The 14,203-nt window shown below is 41.2% G+C and overlaps 1 protein-coding gene across 1 annotated transcript in view; it reads left to right on the forward strand.

The window, feature by feature from the left end:
• Nucleotides 1–14,203, forward strand: part of TOX (thymocyte selection associated high mobility group box) — a 250,779-nt gene that overhangs the window by 197,824 nt on the left and 38,752 nt on the right. The window contains exon 4 of the mRNA XM_056854094.1: nt 8,226–8,504. Within this exon, the coding sequence (XP_056710072.1) occupies nt 8,226–8,504 (279 nt within the window). The remainder of the gene's footprint in view (nt 1–8,225; nt 8,505–14,203) is intronic.

Here is a 14,203-nt window from a genome sequence, read left to right on the forward strand (position 1 = left end):
TATTCTCTCTCCTTTATTGGAAGTCTGAGTCAGGCAAATTCTTTGACATTTAATAGGTTTTAACCCTTTTAATAACTTCTTATAATGAAATTTATTGTAGGTTGTCTTAAAAAAAGGGATATTATATTAGACTGAATAGCAGTCAGTCGTTTTTTCATGATTAGTTTTGAGACCGTGGCCCTGTGTGACTTAGAGGTTATTAACACATCAAATAGAAGAGAATGTTAGTATTCATAAAATTAAGTGTATACCACGAAATATAGAAATGTTACGCTATTACATTTGTGTCATTACATGATCATGCTCTAAAAATCAGCTGTTAACATTCGAGTATTTAATTGTTTTAAAGGAGCTTAAGGTCACAAGAGCTGATACAATGGGAAACAACTTAAGATGGCTTCCCTCATAAGACACAAGGTCATTAGCAGAAAACATGAATGGAATGTTATTTTTCTTCATTGTATTTTAGCACAGTAACAGTGCAATCCTAAACAGAGTTACACCTAAGTGGTTTTAGAAGGGTTGCACAGAGTTACACCTAAGTGGTTTTAGAAGGATTTAAGCCTTGTGATTCCAATTATTCAGCTATTTGTCAAATGAGAAATAAATGTGGAATTATACTCCCATTCAACCAATCATGTTGTAAAACATTTATCGTTTGTTCATTGTCATTCAGTCCTTTTAAATGCAATTTTTGTAATTTAAATATATAGATATTTCCTATATTGGCTGTTTTAAAGCATCTGTTACATAAAGTGCACCTTTAATCACCCTTTAAGGGTTACTTTCAATTAGACTTCTATTAATATGTGGGATGGCACAATTAAGGGCTGTGTTGCTGCTCCCATATTCCATGAATTGATTTGAAGATTTGCATAAAGCCAATGCAGAACCTTCTCTGCGTGATTATTACTTTGTGTAAGCTCTTCCCCAGTTTTCCAGACATTGATGCAGGGAGACCTCCAGGAATTTCTGAACTCTGGCCAGTTTAACCAAACATTGTATTAACCTACTCTTTTGCTTCCACATACTTACCAAAAAGCCTTCCAGTAATAGTCTCTGTCCCATTTTACATTTTCAGCACGTAGGCCTCTTTTTACAGCTGGAAATATTTCTTTTCTAACAGCTATAACCTCTGAGCTTTTAATTTCTTAACCAAATTCTAACTTGTTTTGGAATGGGGGATTCTTGGGCACCTATATTCTGGTGTTTCCCTGTAAAAATCCTTCAAAGGAATACAAGGAAATCAGAAGCTAGAATGACATAAGTGATCACCATATCATATCGAGGGGAGGGGCTTTGGCTCAGTGGTAGAGCATCTGCTTGGCTTGAAGATGTCAACTCAGTGTGCGGCTGCTGTGAAAAAGGCAAATTCCATACTGGCCATAATTAGACAAGGAATAGAGAATAAAACTGCTGCTATCATACTGCCCTTGTACAAATCTATGGTGAAACCACACTTGAAATACTGTGTACAGTTCTGGTCACCACACGTAAAAAAGGATATTGCAGAGCTTAAGAATGTGCAGAAAAGAGCAACCAAAATGAACGGGGGGCTAGAGCAACTGCCCTATGAGGAGCAGTTAAAATGCTCAGCTTGGAAAGAAAGTGGTTAAGGGGAAACATGATAGAGGTCTATAAAATTATGCATGGTATGGAGAGAGTGGACAGGGAGAAGCTTTTCTCCCTCTCTCATAATACCAGAACATGGAGTCATCTGCCGAAGCTGGAGGGTGAAAGATTCAAAACAGATAAAAAGAAGTACTTCTTCACACAACACTTAGTTAAATTGTGGAACTCCCTTTCCCAGGCTGTGATGGCTGCCGACTTGGAAGGCTTTAAGAGTAGAGTGGACATGTTCATGGAGGATAGGGCTATCCATGGCTACTAGTCAAAATGGATACTAGTCATGCTGCATACCTATTTTCTCCAGTATTAGAGGAGCATGCCTATTATATTAGGTGCTATGGAACACAGGAAGGATGCTGCAGCAGTCATCTTGTTTGTGGGCTTCCTAGAGGCACCTGGTTGGCCACTGTGTGAACTGTTCACTGTGTGAACAGACTGCTGGACTTAATGGGCCTTAATTGGCCTTAGTTCTATGTCTAAGAAATTTTGGACATTCCAATAGACAAAGAGGCAAAGTGTCAAGGCTCCCTGTTTCACAGCTACAAAGTCTATCTGCAAATGAAACCCTCCCAAAGTGGCCAACACAAAGGCTTATCAGTATTTGGGAACCGTCAAGTAATCAAGAAAAGCTGGGTTGGAGTTTGGATACGCCAATCCCAAATAGAGAGGAGAACAAACTCACCTAAGGCATAGAGGCATTTCAAAATCAGATTTCTAATAGATGTCAAACTGAGGCAATCAATATCATTAGGGGAGATCCCCAAACAGTCCAAGCGAGAGGTTACCGGTTTCTGCCAGGTTGTTCTAAAGGTGTCCATCCAAAAGTATGAGAATCACAGATCTATGGCTTCTTCGACCATGGTTAGTTGTGCTATCTGAGTGCAGACAGATCATCAAACCACAGATGGTTAATTGTCACCCAATCTGAAATTCAAACTAGGATTTGTAGCTGGTTTGTTAACCACAAACTGTCTATGGTTCATTGTGGTAGCTGAAATCACAATGCACAAACTGGTTGAATAGTACTGCTATCTGCTCAAAGAGTGGCATACACATCTTCCCCATTGGAAAAGATTTTGCACGCGAACTGTGAGTTATTCCTTGTCCGGTAAACTAACCAGTGTTCATTGCACAAGCGACTGCTTAAATAAACCACAATTTATCGTGATGTCCAAGCACAGCCTAAATGCTTTGCTGTTTATCATCAGATACACTTAAAATTTCCACAGGAGACAGAAGATGGCGGTGGTGGTGTTCACCATCCATTTCAACAAACTCAACTCTAGTTTGCCTCTGCAACTGCATTTAATATGAATATGCTAAATGAGGTGTATTATTAGGATTATAGAAAATGTCCCATTCTATAGGTATCAGGAATAATGTTTAGTTTAGTAATCGTACGATAGAAGCTGTAGTCACACTTTAACACCAGCAATGTATTTCAGTAGCCTTGAGGAGATCACTGTACAGTATCCAGGGTCAAATGGTAATAGGCAGGGCTAAATGGAAGGGCTTCAGAGATGCTTTGCTTTCCCTTGTTCTTGCTGCAACTGGCATATTTCCAGGCCTTTCCTGCTAACACCACAGAAAGCAGCAGCTGGTGACTAACGTTAGCAAATAAGGCCTCAGGGCTGCCCATATTCAAGTTCTTCATTCACCAACTGCTATTCAGTTAAACAGCTGGATCAGAAGCGATACAGCCAAGAAGTAGTTAGAGTTTTATGTGTACAACTGTTCAGATATAGATTGTCTGCTAGAGGCAGAGATAATGATAGCTTTCAAGGCTAATATGTTTGGCTGGGATAGAGCGGGTGTTTGAAAGGAGAGAGTAAAAAGCCAGTAACAATCTTAAAATGTTTCTCAAGACTCAAATGTAAGATTGACAGTGTGTATTCGTTTTTCCATCCTATACATACTTCCTATGTGTTTCTATGTATGCCAGAAATTTTAATTCACAAAAATATATAAAGACTGTTAAAAAGCCGTATTGCCAGATTCAATTTCAAAATGTTTTGGTGAAAATTGGACTTGCTTATAGGGCAGATTCCAGACCTTCTGGATTCAGGTTACTGACATGAATGCAATCTGTTTATTGTCAAAATGTAAATAAATGAAAAGCCAATCACAACTTTTAACATTTTGTTGAGGAATTCTTGCTTCTTTGTGAAACTGTTAGTTTGAAAAGATTGTAAATGGTGTTGCCTACTTAACCCGCAGTCAGTAGTTTATAATAATCCTGTAGTGTGTACTGTGTCAAAGGTGCAAGGGTGTGGGCTGAGTTGTCAGCCTCCAGGTAGGGTCTGGAGATTTCCCAGAATTTTAACTGATCTCCAGATGACTGAGATCAGTTCCCCAGGAGAAAACAGCAGCTTTGGAGGGTGAGTTCAATGGCATCTCATCCCTTCCCCTCCCCTCAACTCCTTCCCCTCCCTAAACTCTGCTCTGCCCAGTGTCCTCCCCCAAATCTCCAAGAATTTCCCAATCCAGAGTAGGCAACACTACTTTTTGAACTTGTCCGAAAACTATTTTTTTTGTTTGTGTTAGAGAAGACAGAATGTTGAGAGAAGCCGAATATATGCAGTACTTACCATTTTAGCATGCCTAAATCAGTGTGGTGTAGTGGTTAAGAGCGGTGGACTCTAAGCTGGAGGACCAGGTTTGATTCCCCACTCCTCTGCATGAAGCCTGCTGGGTGACCTTGGGCCAGTCACAGTTCTCTCAGATCTCTCTCAGCCCATGCAGAAGCAGGCAATGGCAAACCACTTCCGAACGTCTCTTGCCTTGAAAAGCCTATTGGGTCGCCATAAGTCAGCTGTGACTTGACGAAACTTTCCACCACCACCACCAAATTTATTTTACTGTTTTTAGGACATGAAATATATTTACCCAATTTACTCAAGCAATACTTTGCACTCTCCTTTCCCCTATCTCCCAAAGACAATTTGTGTAAAGTGTCTATGCCTGGGGTTGGGGGGGATCCACTTTAACTTTATGACTTTGATCGTGTCTGGGTGAGACTTCAATGGGCTTGGAGGGGTATAACTCTGTTTAGGATTGCATAGTTATTATGATTACAAATCTAAAGAAATTATGCTGGAATTTTCAAGGATGTGTCAAGCAAAGTGCTGACCTATTTTCAGTTGTTCATTCATTCCTATTTGTGTGTGTTCAGTCAGTCAGCCTTTATTACAGCCCATAAGCCATAGAGAAGCAGAACAAACAGCATTAATTAATTAGCATGTTCAGCATTTGTTTTGTTTTGCTTTTGTTTTTTGATTGGTGCAGATGATAGTTTAATTTGAGGAATGTGAAACCAGTGGTATTGGGGTTCATGTTGCATACAAGCCTTGTCACCACATTTCCAGATCAATATGTTTGGAAGTATCCAAGAGTGTGTTGCTGCACCAAACCTGTGACATTTCAAAGTGTTTTCCAAGATCGTGTCCTAAAAGTGTCACCTGTTTTGTGATGTAATCAATTGCAGTAGCCATGTAACCATCAGTAATATTATTACTTTTCAATTTTTGATCGAAGTGATTGCAGCAGTATGAACAGGCAGCATAACAGTATTCTAAGCACTGCTTTAACGTTAGTGTTGTCCATCAGTCTGAAAGAAACATAACATTTCAAACAAGTTTATGGTACACTCTCAGAGATTAATGGAGCCTGTTGATTTCCCAGCAGCTCTGGGGGATTTTAAGAGCCTTCCCAGTGACTCTGTGGAGGCCCTTGTGGCTGCATGGAATGACAGGCTGTCTGGGGCCATAAACAGATTTACTCCTTAATGTCCTCTTTGATGCTCTGTGATGCCCCAGCTCCTTGGTTTACCAGGGAGCTGTGTGAAATTAAGCAGACTGGAAGACGGTTAGAGAGACATTGGCAGGAGACTCTGGATGAATCTGACAGAGCATATCATAAAGCCCATTTGCAAGCATATGAGGTGGCTGATAGCAGTGGGGAAGACTTCCTTCTTTGCCACCATTGCATCAGCAGACTGTCTCTCAGTTGTTCAAAGACATGCTTGACTTGATAACATCAACCCTGCCAGCAATGAAAATGTGGCCCTCAGTTGTGATGTTTTTGCAAGGTTCTTTGCTAACAAAATCTCTCTCATCTGTTCAAATTTGGAGGCCAAGTTGAGTGCAGATCCGTTACCTGAGGTTTCAGAAGCGCCTGCTTGTCCTTTTGTTGTGGATAGTTTCAGATTGATCCTGCCTATGGATGCTGATTGGGTCCTTGGGAGTGTGAAGGCCACCACTTTTGCTCTGGTTCCATGTCCATTATGACTTTAAAAATCTTGCTGGGAAAAGGTATTGGAGCCATTAGTGAAAATCATCAACTTCTGCCTGCCTGAGGGGGCACTCCCTAGGCCTTTGAAGCAGGCAGTTATTAGACCTCTGCTCAAAAAAACCATCATTGGCTAGGGATGAATGACCAATTACAGACCAGTATTCAGTTTATCTTTTCTAGGGGAGGTGATTGAGTGTATGATAGCAGACGAGCTCTAGAGTTTCCGCAATGTCACATCTGCCCTTGACCCATTTCAATCTAGATTCAGGCCTGGGTTTGGTTCTAAGACACTGGTGGATGATCTTAGTTTAAAGTTGCACGGGGGACAGTCTTCCCTCTTAATCCTGTTGGACCTCCCAAGAGCCTTTGATACACCTGACCCCTCCATTCTTATCTATTGGCTTGAATATGGAGTTGGTATTAAGGGTGTGGTTTCACTCTTTTCTGTCTGATTGATCACAGAGAGTTTTCACTGGAGGTGCTGAATTAACGGTGGAATTTATCTTGTGGGATGCCACATGGTTCTGTTCGTTCACCCATACGTGTGTGTGTGTATGTGTGTATAGTCATTGAATGAAATTGTCCAGAGGTTTGGGTTGGATATCATCAATATGCAGATGACACCCAGGTCTATATTTTCATTATGCAAGCCTCCAGATGTGTCCGTCTTGGTTCTGAACCAGTGCTTTGAGGCTTTGGTCAGGTGGCTAAGGCAGAACAAACTGACGCTCAATCCAGACAAGACAGAGGTAATGCTGGTCGGGAAGGATGATATTCTTGAGGGACTAAATGCAGCAATTTTGAAACAGCTACATTGTATTTATTTTATTTATTTATTATTTCCATTTGTTACCCCGCTCTCCCCAGCCAAAGCCAGGCTCAGAGCGACTGTCAGTCTGTTTCCAAGTTCAGTTCAAGGTCTTGGTTATGACCTTTTAAGCCCTTCACAACTGGGACCCACATATCTGAAGGACTGTCTCCTTCCATATGTCCCTGTGTGCCAACTGTGGTCACCAGGCAGCCATCTGTTGACTATTCTACCACTTAGGATAGGTTGTCTGGCATCAACCAGAGCCTGAGCCCTTTCCATTGCAGCTCCCGTGGAATGGGCTTCCTGAAGAGATGAGGGGGGCCCTTCCATGGAGATTTTCAGGAGGTGCTGCAAGGTCTGCCTGTTTGCTAGAGCTTTTGAGGAGGTTTAAATGGAAGGTATCTTTTGAGGGAGGAGGGGTTTGGATGTTTTAAGTATTATTGTAAGCTACCTTGAACCCCTGACCTGGATAGTTCAGGATAGCCCAATCTCATCAGCTCTTGAAAGCTAAGCAGGGTCGGAGACCACCAAGGAATGCCAGGGTTGCTAAGCAGAGCCAGACAATGGCCCACTACCTCTGAATGTCTCTTGCCTTGAAAACTGCCATAAGTCGGCTGCAATTTGACAGAAAACAATATATATTGAACCAAGAGGAAAGGCAGGATATAAATGTTTTAATAAATAAATACATTTCAAATAATAAATAAATACATTGCATTTGAGCTGCTCCGTTTTGTAAATTTTAGTATTTTATTTTGGAGGAGATAGGGTTAGCAGGGGTTTTCCATCGGCACTCCAATGGCTAGAAGGAGAAAAAAATTAAAACTCCGTCACTGACAGCCACTCCAGTCCCACCCCCCACCCCCCCATCTCCTGTTGGACATGAGATATTCATGTATAGTCTATTTGGGTTCTGTGGAAGTCATGTTCTGCAATGTTCTTTCACATCTTATCTTAGCAAACTTTGGACTCATTGTTTGAGTTAAAATCAAGAGTCTCATTAAGGCTTAATTCAGTGACCCAAATAACACAATGGTTTAAATTTGTTGAGCGTCCAATTCAGAGCTCTTCCCATTCATTCATGGCGATTTCAGTAAATGAGCTGTATAGTCATGTCCTCAGTCCATTGATAGCTCATAGTTTTGTCCTCAGGCACCATTAGAACTTGCCTCAGCACTACAGACCTATCTGCTAAAGAATTCTATAAGGATTGTCTGAAACCATATTGGTTTAGAGATGTTAAGATTCAGACCTGATTATGCGATTGCAATTTGTTTTAAAAAATCTAGAAGCAGAGAGATAAAAACACAGTAAGAGAAGGGATATTCGTGATGAAATCATTATGGTTCCTTAGCACTGAACTCTTACACACTATTTTTCTTAAGTGGTGCACTGCTGTTTTAAGTTTAAGGCTTGAAAATTACTAATGATACAATGTATTCTCCACTTTGGTGTAATAATGAGGCACAATCACATTCTTATTTCCTTTTTTCAGATGCAAGATTTACGGAATACAGAAGGAGCTCAATATAGTTCCCATCCCCAGATGGGAGCCATGAGACCAAGAGTTCAGCCTGGAGATATTAGGCAGCCAGGAATGATGCAGCACGGTCAGCTGACTACCATTAACCAATCACAACTAAGTGCTCAGCTTGGTTTGAATATGGGTGGAAACAATGTTCCCCACAATTCCCCATCTCCTCCTGGAAGCAAGTCTGCTACTCCATCACCATCCAGTTCAGTTCATGAAGATGAAGGAGATGATACTTCTAAGGTATGTATGAAACTTTGCAGGTTTTAAAAAAATGGCTTTTGTGGTTATTCTGTGGATCAGTAGAAAAGATAATCTCATTGTCAAATTCCTGCCATCAAAAAGGCATATCGTAAAAGGTACAAAGTTATACCTATGATTAAATAGGAATAAATCAAAATTCACATATTGTAGTCCCCCCTCCACCTTCCAGTCTTCACCACATTGTATTCAAATAGAATGAAGCACAGGAGACACAGGTCAAGGAAGATAACTGTATACATACAACTCTTCATAGGAAACAATGCGCTGCAATTTTTTTACCATAGTTTATTTTTTAAATTGTTAATTCTAAACACTGTATAAACATTATATACATTTCAGCTGTGTAAAAAAAGGAATGTAGTATAATCTTACCTGTATAGTACCACTTCAGAATACTGGAAAGGGATTGAATACTTTAATATTCCTTTACATAAAATATCCCCTGTATACAGAGGATAAGCGTGTCAGGGAAGTGGGTTTTAGATTAGACTTCTCTTAATGTGGTTCATTTTAAGTGTTTTTCATATGGCAAAGCATTCAAATAAAGCTAAGTTCCTTTCTTGCATTCTGAAGTAGTAGAGTCCAAAAAGGAATGTTCTGCATGATTCTTTTTCTTTGCATTTTTTAATTTTCTCTCACTGAGCACTAATGTGCATTAGGCACTGAATAGGACACAGATCAAGAGGGTCTGTATCGTTTGGACTTCTCTGTACTAGCAACAAGCGATAGTGGGAAGAGATCAGGAAGTAATGAGTAGAAATGAGATCAAGGACTGACAGTTAAGAGTGGAAATGGGAATGAGAATATCAAAAGACAGAATGGAGGCCTCTAAGATGAGGCTTGATGATTTAGGAAATATTTTTTTTAAGGCTTGTTCTGAGTAAGAAACTTAAAGACAGAGGGGAGTCAGCTTGTTGAACACAGTGGGAATGGGAGAAGACAAGGAGCCGATGTTCATGAGATCGATAGAAATGGTATAAGGGAACATGAGGAAGGAAGTACATCAAGTGATCAACAAATGTTTTTAAGTGAAATCTATAACTGTTAAGCTTTGTGTAAAGCACGATAGGAAGCCTTAATAAATATTTCAGCTGGATGGTTGTTTTATTAAAAATTTAAATGGGAAAAATGAGCTTTTTGGCAAACTTGAAGAACACAGGAGCATAATGGAAACAAAAATATTGAAAAAGCCCAAGAACACCTTGGGTCCACATTTCCGTACCTCAGAATCAAACACACACCTTCCTCAATCATCAGGAATAAAATGAGGATGTGATTGTAACAGCAAAAGGAGGTACTGTACTATCACCCTTCATTCCCTGAATAATTTCCCCTCCAGCCAGTCACCAGAGCCTGAAGTGACTTCATCTGTACAAAACACACTTGCTAGAGAGGGAAGGGGAGGCAAGTGGAGAGTATTCAGTCATTTTTGCCCACGTATCCATTTTCTTGTTTAACATAAATTCAGTATCTCTTAACTGCAACCTGTGAAATAAGGGTCAGTTAAATAAAGATGGGTTGTGGAGTAGTATAGCAAGGATGTAATTTAGCCGTGGGTTGAATTATGACTTGTTATGTTATTTCAATACTTTCATTCCGGAAGCTGCAAAATTATCAGGTATTTAAGAAAATAAGTCCTACGGCAGTTTGAATAAATTCTAGTTAAAAAGAGTATTATTCACAGAACACACGTTTCATAGAAATCTTTTTTGTGTGTGTGCATATTTTATACCTTTCAGCATTTTTCAATATGCATTTTACATGGGAAAATAATTTGCATATGAAATACATAAACATAAACCAATTCAGTACTTTCTTTTCAGACTCTATTAATTTTCAAAATGTTTGCGTATTGGGCCAGATTCAGTGAAGTGCTCAGCTCCCTTTTCTTGTCTTAAAGAGTTTCTTAGGGGTGCTCAATTTTATAATGAAGCAGTAAATGAAACATCTTCCCCTTTTTTATCTTTCTTTGACACTGATTGCATATTCTGTGATAACCGTAATTTCTTTTACGACTTAGCAGATTTGATTCACTGACTCAAATATTTCATGTGAAATCTTTCCAATTAGCAAGTAATAATGCTGCCACCTAGTAAATATACGCTCAGTAAAAAAGCTCACCCATGTATACTGAGTCGAACCTCTCTAGTTTAGTAAATACCTGCTCAATTTGACGTTTAAAAAGACACACACAACCCAGTGTTGCACAACTTAAAAGAAAATGGTAACACTCAGCCTAATAATCACCCACGGAGAATGTTTTTCTGTAGGGATATTTATATATGGGTGGTATGGTCAAGAGGGTGCTTTTAAGTGATCTGAATGATTATATCGGACCACAAGGGAGAAGGTAGTTTCTATAATATGTGGGAGCCAAGCCATACAAGAGTTTATACATTAGAACCAGCATATTAAATCATGGCTGGAACTAGTTGTTTGGGCACTGGAGAGTAATGAATGAGAGTCTAAATCTGAAAGAAAGTTTTTGTAGTGTTTTCAAAAGATAGAATTGGTCACAGATCTTCCTGGCCACATATAAAGAGCCTCCTTCTAGCAGAAGAGCCTCTCTCAGTGGATGCCTCTTCTGGAACAAAGGTCCTGCAATGGGTTTAGGAAAAACTAGTGTTCCCTATATGTCTGTATGGACACTGTCCTTGGAAATGGTCTTGGAAATGCCATGTTTGTGGCATTACTTTGCCTGTATTTTTTCTCCTAAAACTTAGCTTTGTTGTCTAAGCTTGTTTTTTTCAAAAGGGTCAAAAGATTGCTGGCCTTGACTTCGGTTAGATAAGTAGTTAACATTTTGCTGCTTGCTTTCCTGCCTATTAAACAATTAGGAACTTTATGATAAGACTACCTTTTTAGTATGCTTGGATGACGACCTCCACTAAATTGTCCTGCTTACACCAGAGTCCAAACAGGGAATATTATCCAGGTGTATCTGAAGCTTGAGGGTAACTGCTCAATAGTCTATACAAAAAAAAATTGGGGCAGGGGAACCGCTGAACGCAAGAATCCCAGATGCTGAATGTTAGAACTGAGATTGATTAACTGCAGCTATTTTGAAGCTTTTGCTTCTGATCCTAAGTTGTCTCAGACTGGAGAGTTAAATCACACAAGTCTAAAAGTTTTATAGTTCAGAAAATTGCCTATAAAGAAACTTGAATCTCTGTAAGTAGGAGACCTTTAGGTTTGAACACCTAAGATTGCCAACTACCCAGTGGGGGTGAAGAAGCCCACACCCCCAGCTGTCATAGCAACAGGAGAAAAATAAAATTTAAAACCTGGAAGTAGGGTTGGCAGATTCCCCGCTTTAATGAGGCCTAGATCTTTGTGTTACTGGCATGATGACATCACTTCTGGAATCTGAATGACACTGGTGATGACGAGGGAGACTTTCTCGTATGTGGCCAAAACTATGGTAAAAACAGCTTTTCCTGTAGCGTTTTTGCCCAAATACCAGAGCATCTCCCTCATCATTGGCTACGTCACTTCTGAAAGTGATGTCATCATGTAGGAGCCGTCGCTGCATAGGCCTCATTTTAAGCCTAGTAAGTTCCCCCCCATCCCCCACCCTCACTGGTGGCCAGGGGGTACCTGGCAACCCTACCTGGAAGTGACTTTAGTCCTAGAGGAATAACCAAAGACTGTGGTTTTACCTTAGAGTTTCATACAATTCCTAAAGGGGTGTGATATCACTTTCAAGTTTTTCCCAGAAGGATCACCAAATGCCCCCATGTGCCTCCCCAGTCTCCTGCTGGCCTGGCAAACCTAATTGTAAGAGGTGTATCCAATTTTTAGGGCTTACCGTATATACTCGCGTATAAGCCGAGTTTTTCAGCCCCAAAAATGGGCTGAAAAAGCCGGCCTCGGCTTATACGCGGGTCAATACGGGGGGAAGGAGGGAGGAGGGAGGGGGGAAACTTACCGCCGTCGCCGCCGCCGGGCCCGTGCCGCTTCCTGCCACCGGGAGCGGCCTGGGGCAGCCTCCTGCAGCCGCAGGAAAGCTGCCCCGGCCCCCCCGGCCCCCGCCGCCATTTTTCCCGGGCGGGCGGGGCCTTGGGCAGCCATCCTGCGGCTGCAGGAGGCTGCCCAAGGCCCCCCCCGCCCCCGCCGCCATTTTTTTCGGGCAGGAGGGGCCTTGGGCAGCCTCCTGCAGCCGCAGGATGGCTGCCCCGGCCCTTCCCGCCCCCCGCCGCCATTTTTCCCGGGCGGGAGGGGCCTGGGGCAGCCTCCTGCAGCCGCAGGAAGGCTGCTCCAGGTCCCCCTGGGCCTCGCCGCCGCTTCCCCCCGCCGGGAGCGGCCTGGGGCAGCCTCCTGCAGCCGCAGGAAGGCTGCCCAGGCCCCCCCGGGCCGCGCCGCCGCCGGACCCTCGCCGCTGGAGAGCCCTGTCAGGTAAGCCTGCGGGGGGGGAGGGGTTATAAGCCGACCCTCGGCTTATACGCGGGTGCCTAATTTTTCCCCATTTTTGGGGAGAAATTAGGCACCTCGGCTTATACGCGGGTCGGCTTATACATGGGTATATACGGTAATAAGAGACTTGGAAATCACTACTGCAGTGTTTATTACATAAAGTACATTTCACATGTTCAGTAAATTTATTCTGACCACTCCGCTACTGCGACCTTCTAGTAAGAACTATTTATTTTGTTGGGTCATTAAAGCTGCATTTTGGTGTTGCTAAATGATTGTGATCTTCCATTATATCTTCACAAATATATATCTCTAACAAGATGGAAGACTATTTGTTTCATGGTTGTTTGGATTTCGCTTATGAAAGGGTTTCGTGGGGTTTAGAGAGAAGGGAGTCATGAGAGTACTGTAAACAGTAATGTTAACTAACTGAAATGTGATTGCTGAAGAAGCGCTGCAGCCTATTCTGTTTATGTGGCAGAGAGAGGCTTAACCATTTTTACTTTATATGGTAAGTTATACTAGAACTTTATGTTGTTTGTTCAGTCTATTATGCAGATGGCACTTGATTAAAATCTATTTTAAACTATGGTGATTACTGCAAGATAGTGTGAACAAAACAGCTCTCCCACCACCATTAAAGGCTTTGGAACGTTTGCAGTTTATTTTAAATATGCTTATAGGCGTTCCTTAACTTCTCAAGGGACATTTAGATATCAACAGTGTGCCTTATTTGATAGTTTTAAATCCTTTACTATATACTTGTGATCTATTATTTGTGCAACATGGTTAATACACACATTTTTAAAGTGAGAGACCATTGCTTTCTTGTGATAAATAAGTTAAATACATCACTATAATTAAGCAATAAGTCCTGACAGGAGGTGGATTACCATGAGCTAACTGTACCTCTAGGGATTTTGAAGCACAAGTCTATGCTTAGCAGAATAAGTATGAGGATTTTTTTTTAATTATTTCCCATCTGTCTCTGTTTTGGTGGTTAGTAGCAAAGTCTATATAACTGCTAGATGGTTGTAAGCTTAAGGTGGAGACATCATCCCCATTATTTCCAAGGTTATTAGTTGCGGAATTCTTTTTAATTTCCATATTTTAAAAATATTAACAGAATTTCTTTAGGGAATAGTCTGTCTTTAGTTCTGTGGATGAACAACTCAGAAGCAACGGATCATTTAGATTGCTTCAGAGCATGTTCTTACAGATTAGTTTCCCTTAACCTTTGGGCATGCTGAAGTTATTCACAAGGC

This window comes from Euleptes europaea, chromosome 8 (genome assembly GCF_029931775.1).
Source record: "Euleptes europaea isolate rEulEur1 chromosome 8, rEulEur1.hap1, whole genome shotgun sequence".
In the NCBI taxonomy this organism is placed as follows: domain Eukaryota; kingdom Metazoa; phylum Chordata; class Lepidosauria; order Squamata; family Sphaerodactylidae; genus Euleptes; species Euleptes europaea.